The sequence below is a fragment of the Podarcis erhardii genome (genome assembly GCF_964252035.2).
Source record: "Podarcis erhardii genome assembly, chromosome: 1".
In the NCBI taxonomy this organism is placed as follows: Eukaryota; Metazoa; Chordata; class Lepidosauria; order Squamata; family Lacertidae; genus Podarcis; species Podarcis erhardii.
Genome location: NC_138497.1, coordinates 22304632 through 22324537, shown reverse-complemented (window position 1 = coordinate 22324537; position 19906 = coordinate 22304632). Strand labels below are relative to the sequence as shown.

The following is a 19906-nucleotide window of genomic DNA, read 5'->3' as shown; positions in this document are numbered from 1 at the left end:
GCGATAGTGCCTAATGATGGAATGCAAGGGGGGAATGGTGGAAATGCCAGTGACTTGCATGGTACTAGCTCTTTTCCCCTGTTTCAACCAGGTGAAATAGAACTTGCTGAATATAGAGAAACAGGAGTATTGCAAGACAACATTCTGCGCTGTGTGAGAGAAGAAAGCATTCAGAAGAAGAAACTGCGCTCACTAAAACAAAAATCGCTTGACATAGGAAATGCAGACTCCCTCTTGTTTACATTGGATGAACACCGCCGGAAGTCGTGCATAGACCACTGCGACTTAGAGAAGCCTCCCGCCACTTCTGCAGCACTGAGGCAGAATGAGTACGGGCGGCCGCGTCAAAATTCCTCCACCAAGACGGAAGATGGAGACGGAGGGGAGAAGGAGAACCCGCCTGCCGTCCCAGAAAGAACCCTAGCAAGGCGGAGGCCTATCATACCAGAAGTCAGGTTAAACTGCATGGAGCCATACGAAGTGAAAGTGGATTCCCCAGCCAAATGCTCTCCTCCAAAGGAGGACTTGGACCTTATAGACCTCTCCTCTGATTCAACTTCAGGACCTGAAAAGCAGTCGGTGGTCTCCAATTCAGACAGCGACTCATTGGTCTTTGAACCGCTCCCTCCTCTCAGGATAGTGGAAAGCGACGAGGAAGATGCTGACCTCCCAAGCCAGCAGAATGACAGCATCTCCGGCAAGATGGCTCCCTCATCTCCATCAAGTCCCACCGGCCTCTCTGTGCTCAGCCTCAGCACAACCCCTCTTGTGCAGTTCAGCATTGAAGATTGCTCCAAAGATGTGCTCCCTTCTGCATCAAGCCATATCGTGTCATTCGCAGAAGAGGAAGCCACCTCCATTCCCCTGGAAGGTCAGAAAGATGTTGATCAGCTAGCTAAGCCAGAAGAAGTCCACGAGGCACCCCCCGGCAGCCCCCTCACGCTGAAGCAGAAACGAGATATGCTGCAGAAGTCCTTTGCTCTTCCAGAGATGTCCATCGACGATAACTTTGATTTATGCATAGAGGAGATTAAGCCGATCGGGCCCTTTCCCAGTTCAAGTGGGAAAAGCGTCTTCATCAAGGCTCCTGAGGATTCTGAGGTCCAAACGGAAAGCGATAAGCCGGACGCCGGTGCAGAATCTGATACGGAGCAAAGCACAGAACAAAAGCAGGAGGAGGAAGCCGAAGAATCGGAATTTAAGATCCAGATTGTTCCAAGGCAGAGGAAGCAGAGGAAGATTGCAGTGAGCGCCATCCAGAGAGAGTACCTTGACATTTCCTTCAACATCTTAGACAAGCTGGGGGAGCAGAAAGAGTCAGGTAAGCAGAAGCTGTGGGTCAACCCACCTGAAAAATAAATGTTCTCTTCCTGCTGCTGTGCTAGAGGAAAGAGATAATTTCTTACCTTGCTCTTCCCAGTGGTAATGGGGTGAATTCGCAATTGGGGGAATTTGAAGTAAGAGCTCCCCCGCTATGAAAGGCCTCATCTCAGTTTGAGCCAGGCTCAGACCCCCTCAAATCTGAGTATTGCTCACAATGGGCTTTGTCCATTTCCCTCACCTCTTTCCTAAGGATTCCCCCATAATTTGAGAAGAAGAAGATGATAACTGGCAGGAGAGGTGGAGGCACATGACACACATGCACATGTGCACATGCAAACACAGAAATAAAAGTTTCAGCACCCTGTCCTAGTTTCCCTAGGTTCTGTCACCATTGAGAATCAAGCCATCACCACTCTGAGTAGCGTTGCCTGTTCCTCTGCAGAGTCACACCCTCAGTTACACTAGCAGGAGGGTCCCTCTAGCATGTCAGAATCTGCGTCTGACTGAGCTGGTAAAGCTCATCTTCCTCTGGCCGAGTCCTTCAGAATCGCCTCTGACGTGAGCCTTTGATGAGGCCTCAGGCACATTCCCATCCAGCAGAGAATCAAAGCAGCACGCAGAAGTGATGAAATTTATGGCTACATTGCAAAGAGCTTTATTGCTAAGCTACTCAGACAGAAAAGACATCCTCTCTCTATGAAAGGCAGAGAGCAACTGAAACAAACAAAGGAACAGGAAGCCAATAATGTCACATCCATGAGACTTCCAACAGCCTGGGCTGTCTCTGGAATGTAAACAGAGTCTTGTGACTCTAAGCAGCTGCACAGTGGCACAAACAGCATTCCCCAAGGTGGGCGATACCGCCCCCCGGGGGGTGCTGGGACAATCCATGGTGGGGGGTGGTAGTAGCCTTGGGTGCAATTGGGGAGGAGGCATTGAATAAAAATAAGGGGGGGTGAAAGCATAAAGGAATCAGAGAAGAGAAGGAAAAAATGAAGAAAAAATATTTGTACATGCTCCATCTGTTGTGTAATGACACTTACCAGCAGGCGGTAGGCCAAATAAGTTTGGGAACCTCTGCTCAACCACAATGGGCCTTTCCCCTTTCTCGTCCCCCCTCATGTCCTTCATGCACTCCAAAACAACTCTGTGGAGTTGGGAGAATTTCCAGGACGGCATGTGCAAGGAGAGGCGATAGTTCTGTCTGGCGAGCAGAAATGAGGGTGAGAATTCCGGAGCTGGGGTGCCACTTTAGAGAAGACCCTGTTCTGGTTTCCAACCAATTGGATTTCTGTTAAAGGTGCTACTACCGCAATGGCCTCCCCACCGTATTTCAGCTCATGGGCATACTGTAATATTGGGAGAGGCATCTTGAAACAGGGTTTTGTATATTTCTGAGTTCCCCAAAGAGGCGCAATTTGCACTCTTCTATTACGCCCCTTTTAGGATCTCTGCCAATGAAGGGGTGGGAGGTAGGTCCTTGTGCAGAAGCTTCCGTGAGTCAGGTGCATTTATCGTCCTCCTAGAAGTGAATGCCAAGTGCTCACATAAAGTAAAAGCCAAACACTTCAGGATGTTTTCCTTATGCACAAATCTCATTTCAAAGTCATTTGTAATAAGCGGGAGCCTTTCTTCTGTCAAAGTGTCTCATTTATTCCAAACCATCACTTGTAGAGCCAAGTGGTGTATTGGGGTGAAGGGGGCGGGCGGAATTAGACCGAGAAAGGGCGGTTGATGAACAAGCGTTCCCTGGGGTTTTTGGGGTTTTTTTGGAAGGCCAAAAAGAGAATCTGAGCTTCAAGCGCTGTTTCTCTTTGCAGATGCTTCAGCTAAAGTCCTTTCAACCCTCGAAATGCCAAGGGAATCATCATCTGCGCCGACACTTGAAGCAGGTGTACCAGAGATGAGTAGCCATTCTTCCATGTCAAGTAAGTTTTCCCCTGGCTTTGAGGAGAGGAACTCTGTTACGGCACTTGAGGGCTTCTTAGGACGGTTTTGCCATCTGGCGCACCACCTTCCTCCACTAATTTACATTTGACTGGTCCTTTATGTGCCTTGTGCGCAGGCCGATTAATTGACTCCGTGAGAATGGGAGTGGCGTTGGCAGTCTGTAAGAGCAAGGCATACTAGGAGGGAATGGATAAATCAGTTTCTTTCATCCTCCTGTTTTTCCAATAATAAGTTCCCCATGTTTCCACATTGGTTAGCTTTTTCTTTTATGAAGTGCTCATGAAAATTCATCAACATACACATATATTTTTTTGCAAGCATTTCCACCTAATGCATTGTGTATGCTGTTTATGGCATGGTGTGTGGCAATCAGGGATTGCCAAACTCCTATACAAGGTATCTGGCAAGCATGGATGATCATTCCATATCAAGTGATCCAACTTTTTTTACTTTTTTGTCATCCAATTTTCTTAATATTGTTGAATGACCAAAACTAAGTTTAATTCTAAAATTTTAATTTTTTATCTCATCCCGTTTGTAAGTTATGAGGGTTTGAAATTTCAAATTTTTTTTGACAATTTTGGCCTTACACAAAAACATTAAAAGCTCAGTGTTTGGTGTAAAGTATAAATAATGGAAAAATAAATGTTTTCAGACCCATTTCATGTGCGAGGTTTTTTCTCCATGATTTTGTTTGATATTCATTTTGTTGTAATGTTTATGAAATGAAGTACTAGCAAGAATTCTTTCAAAGTATTAATTCTATCATGCAATAGCAAGCTATCACTTCAAACACCTTTTTAAAAGAAGAACCTGACTAGCTTTTCAGATACAATATTCTAAAGAAATGCCTGAAGTAGCTGATATAAACAGTTTGTTTATTCTGTTATATTTTACTCCAAGAAGACCCTATTTATCCTATTCTATTTATCCTAAATAGAAGCCAATAAGGCATTTAAAGTAAGTCTATCACGTGACATATCATATTAAAGCCCATGAATTTCTGAAAAGATTGGTGTTTTTAGTTTTGACGTATCTCAATTGTGGGCTGAGCTTTTAAGGTTTTAGTGTAGTCCGGCAAGGCCAAAATTTTCAATTTTTAAAAATTTTAAACCCTCATAACTCACAAACAGGATGGGATAAAAAATTAAAATTTTAGATTTAAACTTAGTTTTGATCATTCAACAAGTGTACAAAATATTAAGAAAATTGGATGACATGCGGTAGGCAAGTTGGATCACTTGATATGGAATAACCCGAATACTCAGCTGATTGTCGGGCATTGCAAATGCCCCATGCATGTTTCTTCTCAAGTGCTGACGATTAGCTGTGCAGGGGAAGAATGGTCACCTAACATCATTGTGACATCAGGTGATTGACAGCTGGACGCACCTGTCAAACGCAGCCCTCAGAGGTGGGGTGAGAGAGATAAGGATCTGGTGGGATCCAGTTTCCCTCTCTTGTCATAACTGAGGCAATTTTGATCTGGTTAATTAGTTTACTTTTTTATGTTTTAAAGTAGGCTTGTAAATTTTTCTTGATTTTACTGCTTTATCTTTTGTAAACCGCTTTGAGGTTCTTTACAGCTAAGCAGTGAATAAATTTTATGAAATAAATATATAACTGTTCCATGTTTTATGGGCCATGTATGGCCACTTTAAAATGGCTCCACGGTGGAAAGAGAATGCCAGATTAATTTTATAAAGCCACTGATAGCATGGACATGCATAAAGTATTATGTGAGAAAACTCGTATAGTCAGAAACATGGATATTGTGCTGTATTGGCCCAGCTGCACCTCAAATATTAGATAATCCTTTCATTCTGCCACCCCCCCCCATTATAAAAATAACCACTCCAGTATTAATAGTCAAAGCTGTCCTTGAGACATCAGATAAGTAACTTCCAGAAACCGAAATCAGTGTTCTGATAATGAATAATATGCCTGAGAGAAGCTTTAATTTCCATTATAAAAGCAAAGGAGCAATTTCAAAACAGCCAATTTCCTATGTTTTCAACTCTCATCTGCGCCCCAAGCAATAATGTCTGCTCTGAAATTTTAATTGCTGTTCTTTCATTGGGAAATTCAGTGTTTGATAAACTGATAAGGCTTTCATTTCAAACCATTGCACTGGAGATGATGGAAGTTATATTGTTCCCAACTGGATGTGAAAGACTTTTTTCTGCAGGACGCTTCCCTTTTAAAAGCACAGAATCCTATTATATCAAATCCTATTATATCAAATGGAACCAGAATTTGCATCAATTCCAGCAGGTCAGACAGGATGTTTTCTGGGGTACTGAAAGTAGCGAAATGTACACAAGAACATCCGAGGGCAACACTCTGCACTGAAATACTTTTGAAATGGGTTCAGTCTGACATTTACCAGCAGGTGACACGGACCGGCACTAATGCTTGCTTTGGATCCAAAAACCAAATCCTTCCAAACAAAACCACGCAATCTCTTCAAATTTTATTTTCATTAGGGCTTTGCATCGGCTCCTGGTAAATCCTATATTCCAAACCCAATGAGGCTGATTTGGTTTGACCTGGGATTCATCAAGGCTGAAGCTACACAACTATAAAAAATGCTCTGGGGGAAAAAACCACATTTTAAAGCTCACAATGGGAAATTTCATAGAGTTCCTATTTCAGCTCTACAGCGCCATATGGTGTCACAGCGTTACAACACATTTATGACGTTTTATTTTCACTAATGTAGCTGAGTCCCCAGTGTGAGTTGAGGCAGCCATGGGCCAGATTTTGGAACATGTTCACAGTTCCTTATGTTCTTCTGTTGTTGTTTTTTAAAAAATGTTAATATGTTCTACTGCATCAGACCAAAAAACCTATCTAGCTTCCTGTTTTCACATCACAGCAGCCAACCTGATTCCTATGGGGAGATCAGAAGGAGAGCATGAGTGCGGTAGCACTCTTCTACCCAAGATCCTCAGAAACTGTTATTCAGAGACATACTGATTTCAGTATTGGAGGGAAAACATAGCCATCATGGCTGGTAGCCATCGGTGGCCATTTATAGCCTTCTCTTTGCTGAATTTGTCTATAAGCCAAACTCCTCCCTTTCCACATGGAACACTGAATGGTGAGCACACACACACACAAATCTCACTGGATCCGGCATTCAGTTTCTGCAAATATTCTCGAAGGACTGACTTGCAAAAGATGGAGTAGACTTGTTTTCTTTAAAAATAAAATAAAACTCAATTTTTCATTTTACAATGTTTCTAAACAAAAATCAAATCTAAACAAACATCAACATTTTCTTCGACTTCCCTCCCCTCTTCTCCGTGGTTCCTTATTCTGTGTCTCAATCTTACTGCATAACCAGTTCCAAAATCATATTTAAAAATGTATTTCATCTCAGTGAACTCATTTCGGAATGTATTTTATCCTAAAATATGTATTCTTTTATTTTATTTTTTAGCCAAGGACTGTATTGTAGAAAACAGAGGAGTGCCAAAAGTCAAAGGATGATTACATTCTGAACTATGTGTTAGCAGGGGAGGTGTGGGCTAGATCAGTTCACTTTATAATATGTGCCCAGTGAAAATCTGCATCCTGAAACTCTTCCATTTCTGACTTGCAGCCCAGTTCCGACAAATGAAGAGGGGTTCTCTGGGAGCTCTCACTATGAACCAGCTAATGAAGAGGCAGCTGGAACACCAGTCTAGTGCCCCTCATAATATCAGCACATGGGACACTGGTAAGTATTTCCATCCTCCATCCCTGTGTCCCTCTGTGCCTCTCTTTTCCCTTTCCTTTCTCTTCCATCGTTCTGGTCCCATAGGCTAATCAATGGCTGCGTCTGCTAGCTGTGTTGAATTGCTGGTGTTGTAGAATCTTCCACCGCATAGCTCAGTTGGCTAGAGCACGGTGCTGATAACTCCAAGGCTGCAGGTTCGATCCCCATAAGGGACAGCTGAATATTCCTGCATTGCAGGGCATTGGACTAGGTGATCCTCTTGCAACTCTACAATCCTATGATTCTTTGGAAAGAAGTGTGGCTTAAAACCAAGTCAACAGAAAGACCACAATCTTGTTGATAGGGAAGCCGCTGTTTTTCTTCTGTGAAATCTTCAAACACCACAGATCAAACACCAGTTTGATCTAAACTGAGGATGTGCATGGCTGGATCAATGGATACTGAAGAACCTGCTTTTGGTTTCATATATCTCTGCTTCTATATTAGGCAGGGGCAGCCCTACCATTAGGCAGAATGAGGCAACAACAGACGCTGGGGCACAGTAGCCTGCAAGTCTTCCACCTCAGCTTCGTAGCTATTCCTCTCTGTTTTCAAATGGCCTGTCCTTGGCCCCCTAACCTGGCCTGCTGCAGCAGGTGTGGTCAAGAATGCTATCTTGACACCAGTGTTGAATTAAGATTAATCTGACTGTGCAGTCAGTTTCTATACGTGGAGTGGGGAGGAGATGCGATCCTGTTCTTTAAACCACTGAGCCTCTTGGGCTTGCCGATCAGAAGGTCGGCAGTTCGAATTTGTAAGACGATGTGAGCTCCCGTTGCTCTGTCCCAGCTCCTGCCAACCTAGCAGTTCGAAAGCACACCAGTACAAGTAGATAAATAGGTACTGCTGCAGTGGGAAGGTAAGCAGCATTTCCGTGCACTCTGGTTTCTGTCACGGTGTTCCATTGTGCCAGAAGTGGTTTAGTCATGCTGGCCACATGACCTGGAAAGCTGTCTGTGGACAAACACTGGCCTGAAAGTGAGATGAGCACCACAACCCCATAGTCTCCTTTGACTGGACCTAACCGTCCAGGGGTCCTTTACCTTACCTACTTCCAACAGCCAAATTCCTTGGGCCAGTCCTGATTTCAGACCTCTCTCTTGGTGACCACTGGTGCAACTAGGCATGGTGTATGAGATCCTGCTAATTAGAACAAGTAGGACCGTGTGTGTGTGTGTGTGTGTGTGTGTGGTCACTCTTATACCACTTTCACACTTGTGGAGAATCCTGGGAACCGTTGTTTGTTAAGAATGCTGATGTTAAAGACCTAAAATTCCCGGCATCCTTAACAAGCTGCAGTTCTCCGGATTCTCTGTGACTGCTAAAGCAGGATAAGTGTGTGCTAAGTATATGGTGTGGGTGTGTCTTCTGTGTGGATGTGAAAGACACAGAGATTTGGATCAGCCCACAATGCTTGGGGTGGTGAGTTAACCCTTTCTCCGCTGCATAACTTTCCTGATAAAAATCATCCCCCCAAACTACTATTTCCTTGACCAGGAAAACACCACCACTTTGTCCCTCTCCCATTTTGCTGGGTTGGTAGTTTGCCTTTAGAAGTGTGTGGGGTTGTTTTCATGCAGCTCTTCCCCCCATGTCTTGTTTGGTCCTTGGAAACGAAAAGGCAAGGACTCAGAGAAGTGTTCCTCAAGGATTTTACTTGTGTGCACTAGCAAAAGTTATTTCCTTGGGGAAAGAAACACTCGCTTCTTCTTCCCCTGGTTGAGCTTCATCATTGGTTTCATAGTAGCTCAATTTATTCCCACACAGGAGGCAGCTATGCCACTTACAACCAGCGGGTGGTCAAAGTAGAACATGATACCCTGCAGGAGGGATGGTGGAACCTGTGGCCCTCCAGCCATTGCTGGACTATAACTCCCATCATCCTCAGCCACTGACCATGCTAGCTGGGGCTGATGGGAGTTGGAGTCCAACAGCATCTGAAGAGCAGCAAGTTCCTCACCCTGGATCGGGTCAGGCTGGACTGCTAGTTCATACAAACTGTGGTCGTTTTTATAATCAAGACTTCTGTCCTCCTACTTCTCTTATCGTTATTTAAAAACAAAATGAAGACATTCGGTTTTCAGTGTGTGTGTGTGTCTATTAACATATCTTTGCTAACCACACTAAACATTTATTAAGCCTTTGGCTCTTTCCCACCCCTCCATAATTCTGTAGAATGCTCCAGGATGTCCCACTCGGCTGATGATTTTACAGAATGATAGATCCTGGCAAATTACAGGGACCAGATGCTTCACTGCAGTTATCTTCCAAAATTATGCATTTGGGGAACTTCTGCAATGAAGCGGGAAATGCCAGGAGAATTCCCAAGATGGAAAGCAAGGGAAATGTTTCTGTCACAAGATTAGTTGATGCACATGGATCAGAAACGGCAGTTTAATTCAGAATCGGTTTAGTGTTCTGTTCCTTCTTGGACACCTGTGGTTCTGAGATCAGCATTGTTTCGGATAACTCACCCTGGAATTGGACTAAAGATTCCTGTTCATAAACAGTCCCAGATTTACCAGATTAATTTTTCTGCTGTCTTGTTTGCTATATTATACAGTCCCATTTCTGCTGTTAGGCCCCGTAGTGTACCAATGATGTCACTAACCTTCACTGCACTGTCCATCCTTCCCCCATCCTTCCTGACGTCCCTGAAGAGTTAGCAGTCCTGGCAATATGGGAGCTGTACTTGTCTTCTGCTCTGCTTTACCTCTGATTTTAACATAGATAATTTCTAAACTTGTTTCAGAATTGGTGCAGTTTGCCACAGTTTGCCATTCTTTTCCATTTTCTTTCTGCCCTGCAAATGTCTTTAGTTAGGGGGGAAAGCTTCCATTTTGTGGAGGTGACTTTTGGGTTCGCCTTTCTCACACTTCATTTCAAACTGTCCATCCTCGGATTCTTTTTCTGCAATGCAAATTCGCCATGTAAACCTAAAGCATCCTGTGCCTTTGTGGTGAGCATCTTTGATCTTATTTTGCTGTGTGCTTGACATTGCCTTCTACTACAGCCCTTAACATATTCCATTTCTTTCTGTATATAGTTCCCAATTTCATATATATTCTAAATCCTCTGACCACTTCAGCTCTTCTAGAGTTTGGTAGGAATGATGTGGTGCCCAAATCTAAAGATCTGAGGAACGTTAGACCCCCCCCCAAAAAAACAGTAGGTCTTTGTGCTTGACTCCAGCTGTTGCTATTTCAGCACATTCTCTGCCTTCTTTAAAATATATATTTATGTTAGGAAGTGGGCTCCGCATCTAGGGAGGGGATACTGCTCAGTGGGGGAGACATACTTCACATGCAGAAGGTTCCAGGCTCAATTCCTGGTGCCTCCACTTAAAAGATGTGAACGACTTCTGTCTGAGATACAGCGAATGCAATCTCAGGTTCAATCTCAAGGCAGGGCTGGGGAAGACTGCCAGTTCACAACACTGAGCTAAATGGACAAATGGTCTGACCTGGTCTGCCTTTTTCTCTTTCCAATAGGAGTTGTCTTTTTTCCCTAGTTGCCTTGCATTAGCTGTTTGTCGCTAGCTGTTGTGCTCGTGTGTGGTGTCTTTGTGGTGCTGGTGGCAGACTCTCAACGGAGACTAGAGGGGACTGAAGTTCTCTGTTTATCCACAGAACAGATACAGCATGGGAAGAGGCCGTGCAATGTCTCAGTTTGCCTAAACCCTGACCTGGAGGGACCACCACTAAGAATAAGAGGTTAGTTCAGTGTCCATTCAGCCTTGGTTTCATCTCCGCAGCTTCACAACCAAGGTGCTTAGTTAGAGCTGAATGTGATGGTGGTTCTGGCAGTCTCTGAGCTGACCTCATCGACCATTTTGCACAGAGCCTTGGATTACAAGACTAGATATCGCCCCAGCCCAGTTTTGAAGTGGGCAACTTGGAGCTCTCACAATGTTCTTCTTTCAGCGCAATCGGTTTTTTCTTGTTTATAATCTCTAGCAAAGTTTGGCAACTGTTTCTTTGCAAAAGAGCAGCAAGCTGACTCTGAAATTGCTTTGTCTCTCAGGCATCTCGCTAATCTAACCCCTGTAATGAATTCTGAGCTATCCTTATTTCATGTTATAGCACAATATGACAGGGGATAGGGAAATTGTGCGTTCTTATTACGATGTTCTGGTTAAAGTAGGTGACCTCCCCTCGCTCCCTGCTGATATGCAGACCTGCAGCTTCATGTTATCTGCTGGCTTCTAACTGCACACACCAGCCTCCAGCTGCCTCAGAATTTTGTGCTAGGGAAGCCATTCAATCCCTTAAGTCACAAAGAAAGAGTTAGGCCAGGCACATGTAATCAATACAGCTTTCATTCTGTGTTATCATTGTTGAAGGGTTCTGAAGACCAAGAGTCCATCAAGTTAAGCTCAAAAGGACCATTGAAGATATCCATTCTTGGACTTGATGGAGGAAGTTTGTGGTTGGCTTCCTAGTCCATTTTAGCACGGCAGGATCTAACTCTGATTCCAAATGGTTTTGCAGTAACTTATTTACCATAGGAAAGAGTTTATGCAATGGCAGCAGCAGAAATCGCATCTGTATAACTACCATGGATTGCCAGGCTTCTTTGGACATGTTAACCCCTGCCCCCCCAAAAAATTATTAATTGCCCAGTAGTTCACTACCTGTCTGTGCTTTCCAGATAGTCTTAGCTCTGTGACCCACTCTCCTTAACCTCTGACTCCCCCCCCCCCGGTTTACATGGCTTCCCCATGTTTCTATGTGAAAAAGGTGCTGTAGCGACCGTCTTTCAATTGTACTCTTTCTAAGCCCCAAATCACCCAGCATATATAGATGATGAGTTTACTTTCATATCAGCCTGTTTTGCCTCTGACAGATGCTAGCCATGCAATGCTAAGATTCCATTTCGCCTCCTCTGTCTATCTGAAACTGTTTGCCAGGTCTTGATGAATGGACACTTTCAGTCCCCAACCTTCCTTAAAGGTGAGAAGTATTTCATCTAACATCACATAAAGAACCAACCCATTGATTGAAAGAATCTCTGGCTGGCCAGCTCTGTTCTGCAGTGTGCCTCTTTCCTCTAAAGAAGGGACCGGAACAGGATTGTGAATGCAAAACTGGGACATCCTCTTGGTTTCTTCTTTTGGTGTCTTTGACTTTGATAGAGAATATCATAGAAGAAAAAGAGACCAAGTATGATCGAAGGGGTTCTCCAGACACACTATTATTTGTGCTTCTAGCACGGCTCTTCATTGGGGACAATCCTTCAGATTTTTCTGGAGAAGTATCCTCTAGCAGATCTTTGATTACTTTAGAAACATCCCCTCACTTTTGATAAAATTTACATCAGCAGAAGGTCTAATTTCACGTACAAAACAGTTACTTTTGTTTTTTAATCCCATTAATATTCAAGGATCCTTCCTTCCTTCCTTCCTTCCTTCCTTCCTTCCTTCCTTCCTTCCTTCCTTCCTTCTTTCTCTCTTTCTCTCTTTCTCTCTTTCTCTCTTTCTCTCTTTCTCTCTTTCTCTCCCCCTTCTCTCTCTAGGTGCCACAAAATCTAGCTTGCTGTCAGCACCCAGTATAGTCAGTATGTTTGTACCAGCACCCGAAGATTTTATCGATGACCAACCAACTATGATGACTGACAAGTAAGCATCTTCATTTCTTCATTCTAATTGCACACACAAATGATGGCAAACACACAAATGATGAAACAGTCAAAACATCTACAAAGCTATTCCAGTGCAGGTTCAGACTGGGAAAGGTCTCTATTAAAAAGGCTTGTTAAAAGAAAAAAAGTCTTCAGTAAGCGCTGAAGAGGCAACAGAGATGATGCCCGTCTAATACTCAAGGGGAGGAAATCCCTAAGAGTAGTTTTGTGACACTAAGGGCCTGATTCCTACATTGGGCGAAATGGACCTCCTGATATCCTCATAAGACCTTCAGCTGCAGAGTGCAGTGGTCTGACTGGCTATATAAGGGGAGAGATGATCTTTCAGGTATGCTGGTCCCACCCTGTATCAGGCTTTATACACTGAAAGCAGCTTTGAACTTTGCCCAGAGGTCAACAGGTAGCCACTTACGTATTTAGTGGTTTGTCATTTAAGACCAACCATAGACATAGAGCTGATTTATAAACAGCAGCAGCAGTAGCAGCAGCAGCAGAGCACTTTGTAACCCAAACAAAACTGGAAGTATCTTTAGAAGACTTTCTTAAACTTTTCAAGTAAAGAAAGTTGGACGGGCAAAACAGAAGACACTTGTAACAAGTGTTAGACTAGATGAGAACTGGGGATTTTTATTTTTTATTTTTTTTAAAAAAGCCCCCTCAAGGCAAGAAAAAACTCCCTTTCCCCCGATAGGAGTACAATGTTTCTCTTTTCCATGATTTGGGGGGGATGGTGGGGCAAAGGGAGGGGAAAATAACAAGAAAAAACTCCAATGAAATTTTCAACAGGAGTCCCATTTTTAAAGGGACATTATGGGGGAAATAACAGGTTTATTTACTGAGTTATTTGGATATTTATTCAATGTATATCTTTCCTCCCCCCCCCCCAAAGGAGCCCTGGGTACCAAACACATCAATCAAAATCACAATTAAATTAAGTTAAAAATATTCTAAAAACCATGAAAAACATTGTTTCAGCCAGAGATCTCAGAGTTGCCAGGAACAGTGCCTTTCAGCCATATTATTATTATTATTATTATTATTATTATTATTATTATTATTATTTTCCACCCTTCATCTGAGGATCACAGGGTAGTTGACAATATAAAATGCCTGGGTAAACAGGAATGTTTTGAAATTCATACTGTAAGTATGCTTTTATGTTTGTTTTTATGCTGTATTTTTTATGTTGTGAACCCCCCTGAGCTCTACGGATGAAGAGCAGCATACAGATTTATTTAATAATAATAATAATAAGTCAATAATGAGGGGGACAGATGCACCTGACCAGGGAAAGCATTCCACAATGGAGAGCTGCCACTGAAAAGGCCCTGTCATGGAAGCAGTGGCAACTGGGCAGATGCTAGGATGATGAATTGCACACGGCCAAAAAAGAGGACTGGGGAACAGGTTGGCATAAAATTCACAATGCTTAAATGCATGCACATTTAGACATAATTACTGTAGTGTAAATAGAACTGTAGTACATCTCGCAATAGTGAGAAAGACGGACCTGTTCAGTGTGCTATCCCAGTGGTAAGCCTTGATGGGCATCTTCAATACAGCTGTTCTTCCTCCTTCTTTATCTTTAAACTGGGCTGGGATTGAAGAACCCTCAAAACAAAGTACACCTTCAAATAGAGGACTGTCATGTGTAAAATAGGACATGTGGCTACCTTCAGGTGCCCAGAGGCAAAGTACTCAGACAAAAATGTGTTGGGAATGGTGTCTCACCTTGTGCTCTGACCATTCTGCATTACTCCTCTGAATGCATTAATCAAGTACCAGTGGCTGGAAAAACCCTGACTGTAGCATTACAAAGGGAATAAAAGGAAGTAGAATTAAGATTTTCATGTTATTTTTGCAAATGACCAAATCTCTCGTGAGGTTAATTTTGTATCAGCCGGTTGGTCTGCCTCCTTCCAGAAAGCTTTGGCAGCAGGTAGTAAACTGGGCTAAATGAGATTGACTTTCATGACCTTGCTGGCATTTTCTCCTGCTGCCGCTGAGAGGGAAGAGGAAAATTGCCTGTACAATCCCATTAAGTTCAAATATCACAATCTGTTGGAGACATTAGTGAGTGGTTGATCAAATTACCCAAGCATGCCCATTGGGCCGAGATGTACTGGTTTCCCAATGTTGTTTGTCTCTTTCTGTGCCCTGTGATATTCTGCCTCATCTCTCCTGCATCTGACATGTCCCTTAAGATCACACATTACACACACACACACACAACACACACACACAGCCTTGGCAAAGTTTTCAAAGATGTCTCTTGGCATTGCAGGAGCAGCCTGCCAGTCAGTGCCCAAAGCAGATAATGCTGAATAAATGTCTTCCTTCCTTTCCTGCAAGCCAACCCACAGATCCATCAGTCATGGCTTTAATCACTGTAGGAATGTAATGTCCTCTTTTAATGTCCAGACTTCTTCTTCATAATTTTCTTACAGGTGCCATGATTGTGGAGCCATCTTGGAAGAGTATGATGAAGAAACATTAGGTCTGGCCATTGTGGTTCTCTCCACGTTTATTCACCTCAGCCCAGATCTGGCTGCTCCTTTGTTGCTGGATATCATGCAGTCTGTAGGAAGGTAAGAAACTTGCCTTGCCTTGCCTTTCTGCTTTATACTGACTCAGACTAATGGTACACCTTGCTTAGTATCACCTTCATTGACATAGAATCATAGAAAGGTAGAGATGGAAGGGATCCCAAGGGTCATCTAGTCCAATCCCCTGCAATGTAGGAATCTCAGCTAAAGATATCCATGACAGATGGCCATCCAACCTCTGCTTAAAAACCTCCAAGGAAGCAGAGTCCACAACCTCCCAAGGGAGACCATTCCACTGTCAAGCAGCTCTTAGAAAGTTCTTCCTGATGTTTAGTCAGAATCTTTTTTCTTGTAACTTGAAGCCATTGGTTTGGAGTCCTATGCTCCAGAGCAGGAGAAAACAAGCTGGCTCCATCTTCCGTGTGACAGCCCTTGAAATGTTTAAAGGTGGCTACTTTCTTGGGCTCCATGATCACTGCAGATGGTGACAGAAGTCACGAAATTAAAAGATGCCTGCTTCTTGGGAGAAAAGCAATGACAAACCTAGACAGCATCTTAAAAAGCAGAGACATCACCTTGCTGACAAAGGTTCATATAGTTAAAGCTATGGTTTTCCCAGTAGTGATGTATGGAAGTGAGAGCTGGACCATAAAGAAAGCTGATCGCCAAAGAATTGATGCTTTTGAATTATGGTGCTGGAGGAGACTCTTGAGAGTCCCATGGACTGCAAGAAGATCAAACCTCTCCATTCTTAAGGAAATCAGCCCTGAGTGCTCACTGGAAGGACATATCCTGAAGCTGAGGCTCCAATACTTCAGCCACCTCATGAGAAGAGAAGACTCCCTGGAAAACAGCCTCCCTCATGAGAAGAGAAGACTCCCTGGGAAAGATTGAGGGCACAAGAAGGGGATGACAGAGGACAAGATGGTTGGACAGTGTTCTCAAAGCTACCAGCATGAGTTTAACCAAACTGTGGAAGACAGGAGGGCCTTGCGTGCTCTGGTCCATGGGGTCATGAAGAGTTGGACACGACTAAACGACTAAACAACAACAACAATCATCTCTCCTCTCCATTTCCTCTTCTCCCGGCTAAACATACCCAGCTCCTTCAACCATTCCTCATAAGGCTTGGTTTCTAGATCCTTGATCATCTTGGTCACCCTCCTCTGCACACTTTCCAGCTTGTCAACATCCTTCTTAAACTGTGGTGCCCAGAATTAGACACAGTATTCTGGTCTGACCAAGGCAGAATAGAGCAGTATTATTTTACTTCTCTATTTTACTTCTCTATTTTACTATTTTACTTCCCTTGATCTAGACACTATACATCTGTTGATGCAGCCTAGAATAGCATTAGCTTTTTAAATAGAAGCTCCCCAGGGTTTCAGGCAGGACTCTCCCCCAGCCCTATCTAGAAATGTCAGGGATTGAATCTGGGAACTTCTGCATACAAAGCAGATGCTCTGTCACTGAGCTATGCCTCTTGCTTCCCTCCCTTCTGTGCAGAAATAGTTTGTAACCATGAGGGAGCTGACTATTGTCGCCGTCACTTGGTAGTCCTAAATGTATGGGAACGCTTACATTAGGGATGGGGAACTCAAGTGTTGCTGGACTACAACTCCCATAACCCCTGACTGTCATCCACGCTGCCTGGGGCTGGTGGGAGATGGAGTCCCACAACATCTGGACACCATGCGATATAAGAAGTGGCATGGAGGAATTTGAAAGGTAGTTAAAGATTGTTGCTAATATCCAGGATGGAGAAGTTCATGTCCTCTAGATGTTGGACTCCAAAATCCCCAGGCAGCATGGCCAATAATCAGGGTTGACGTAGTCCAGCAACATTTGGAGCCCCACAGGTTCCCTGTCCCTGGGGGGCCACACTTCTGACCCTCATGATAAGTGGCATGGAGGAACCTGAAAATTGGTTAGAGATTGCTGCTGAGGGATTCTGCCCGGGAACTGCTGTAAACATCAGATAACTGATGAAGTTTTGATGCTCAACCTCACAGTGAGAGCTACTGGTATCTGGGGAAAACTGCTTCTTGCAGAGGACAGTGGGCTCCCAGCTGAAAATGTCCTGCCCCCATGTCATATCCTCACCTTTCGCTTTCTCAATAATTTATACTTTCACTTGCCTGTGAAGTTGGAAGGGATTGGACCTGGGCCCATTTGTATGCTAAGTGCACATGCTTTCATCACTTCCTCTTTGTCACGAGAAGGGAAAGGGAATAGAAGTTCTGACAATTTTGCAACAGTGGCCAAGCTGTTCTGCATAGCTCAGTTGGGAGAGCATGAGACTCTTAATCTCAGGGTCATGGGTTCGAGCCCCACATAGAGTGGAAGATTCCTGCATTGCAGGGGGTTGGACTAGATGATCCTTGTGGTCCCTTCCAACTCTACGATTCTATGATAATGGTTTAGCAAAAGTATGTCAGATTTTGCCATCCAGATATTGACCAAAGATAGTCTTCATGATTGTGAAGTCATTTTATCTGGGATTTGATTTGATTGCACCAGTCATTTCGACAATTTTACTTTAATAAAAATAAATTGTTTTTGTTTGCCTCCTTCTCTGCCAGGTTGGCTTCAAGCACCAATTTTTCTAATCAAGCAGAAAGGTACAGTACAATCAAAACAAGTTTTCCCCCTCTATACAGACCACAAACAAGTGTATAAATATCCCCTGTTTGGTGGAGGTAATTTTGAATTAAGGGGGGGGGGGAGAACAAAAAACCCACAGCAAACATATTTGGTTTCCTCTCCCTTGCTTGTCATCATGCTGTAGTTTGCAGCACCATCCGTTGGCAGCCACATGAACTGCTGTGTGACGACAGCCTTCCTTTTTTATGTAACAGGAAGATATGCAAGCTGTGGAAAAAGCACTAATTTGAGCGAAGACATTCGAATCACGTGCAGTGAATGAGTGTTCATTCAGCCCCCCCCCCCAGTTGACTGTTTCTCTTTTCTCGCCACAATGTATTTGAAATGAAATTCCTACTGAACATATCAAAGTGGATGGTGTTTGGTTTTTCCATGGTGCGATATGCTTGAAGAATCATGGCATCTCCCTCCCTCTTTATTCCTTCATTTTGTTCCTCAGCATGATGATCCCAGGGAATGCTGCAGGTGTGGCCAAGCAATTTCTCCGCTGTATTTTCCATCAACTGGCTCCCAATGGCATACTTCCCCAGCTGTTTCAGAGCAACATCAAAGGTAATGTGCAAATGTCTGAGATTTGTTTCCCTTCCTCTCCACAACCTCCATGCTGAAACTTCTTTAGAAAACAACAACAACCCCAAACGTTGTCATTTGCAGATGGAAGTTTTCTACGGACCTTGGCTTCATCTCTCATGGATTTCAGTGAACTGAGTTCCATAGCTGCTTTGAGCCAGCTCCTGGAGGTTAGTCTACCATCTGTGTATCTTTCACAATCACTGTTTTCTTTCCACTAGATGTATTTTACATCTTCTCATCTCACACCCTAAACTTTTCTACTCTCGAGTTTTGCTTTTACTGGGGCAGAGCTGAAACTGCTCAGACACTTCCATTTTGTGCAGGGCAAACACCGTGTTTATTTTTCAATGTGTGTCTTCTCTCACAGCACTGAGAACTAAAGAAGAGTCCTGCTGGATCAGGCCAATGGCCCATCTAGTCCAGCATCCTATTCTGACAGTGGCTGATCAGATACCTGTGGGAAGCCAAGAAGCTAGACATGAGCGCAACAGCTCTCTGCCCACCTATGATTGCCAGTAACTAGTGTTCAGAGACATGATGCTTCTGACAGTTCAAGCAGAACATAGCCATCAAGACTAGTAGCCTTCGGCTACTAGCTGGCCTTAGACACTTGAGGTGTATTTTTTTTTTTTGTTCTCACCCTATTCTTGTGATTGTAATTTGTTTTAAACTGTTTTAAAGTTGTGTTTTAAGTTGTTGCAACCCACCCTGGGGCCTTAGGGTGAAGAACAGGTAATAAATAAAATAATTCATTTACACAACGGGGCTTTTCATAGAATCAGAGAATTGTAGAGTTGGAAGGGACCCCAAGAGTCATCTAGTCCAGTCTCCTGCAATGCAGGAATCTCAGCTGAAGCATCCATGGCAAATGGCCATCCAACCTCTGCTTAAAAACCTCCACGGAAGGAGAATCCACAGCTTCCCGAGGGACACCGTTCCTTTGCCCAACAGCTTCCTTTTTCTTCCTTTCCTCTCTGCTGCATCCCCAACACTTGGTTGGGGACCCTCAGCAGCAGATTTGTGGGACGGGGGTACACAGAGGCTGGAAATGGGAGGAGAGAAACCCAAAGTCTCCTTGCACAAATGGATTTCCCTTGATCAAACAGGTAGACATGATTACGTGTTGTCCCATTGCTACTATAGGTAAAAGATAATATCTGTGTCCAAATGCAGCGTGGCACTGAATACCTGTCGCTGGGTGTCAAAAGTCAGGGGAGGGATGTCTTTATTCCTTGGTTGTGGCATTTCCAGAGGGATCTTGCTGGTTGCTGTTGAAACTAGGATGCTGGATTAGAAAGACCTTTCATTATAGCCGTTCTTCTAACTCATGCTTACCACACACACACACACACACACACACACACACACGTATCTCCAGATCAATTTCATTTCTTATCATTACATTTATACCCCACCTTTCCCTCCCTCTTTCACCTTTACAACAACC

The 19906-nt window shown here is 43.7% G+C and overlaps 1 protein-coding gene across 7 annotated transcripts in view; it reads left to right on the top strand.

The window, feature by feature from the left end:
- Positions 1–19906, top strand: part of UNC79 (unc-79 homolog, NALCN channel complex subunit) — a 131500-nt gene that overhangs the window by 82474 nt on the left and 29120 nt on the right. For 6 of the 7 annotated variants that reach the window (XM_081857342.1, XM_081857343.1, XM_081857340.1 and 3 more), the window contains 9 exons: positions 92–1321; positions 3144–3251; positions 6881–6997; positions 10666–10749; positions 12551–12653; positions 15124–15264; positions 17805–17843; positions 18326–18438; positions 18541–18626. In XM_081857342.1, the coding sequence (XP_081713468.1) occupies positions 92–1321; positions 3144–3251; positions 6881–6997; positions 10666–10749; positions 12551–12653; positions 15124–15264; positions 17805–17843; positions 18326–18438; positions 18541–18626 (2021 nt within the window). The remainder of the gene's footprint in view (positions 1–91; positions 1322–3143; positions 3252–6880; positions 6998–10665; positions 10750–12550; positions 12654–15123; positions 15265–17804; positions 17844–18325; positions 18439–18540; positions 18627–19906) is intronic. The other variant, XM_081857341.1, reaches the window with a different exon arrangement.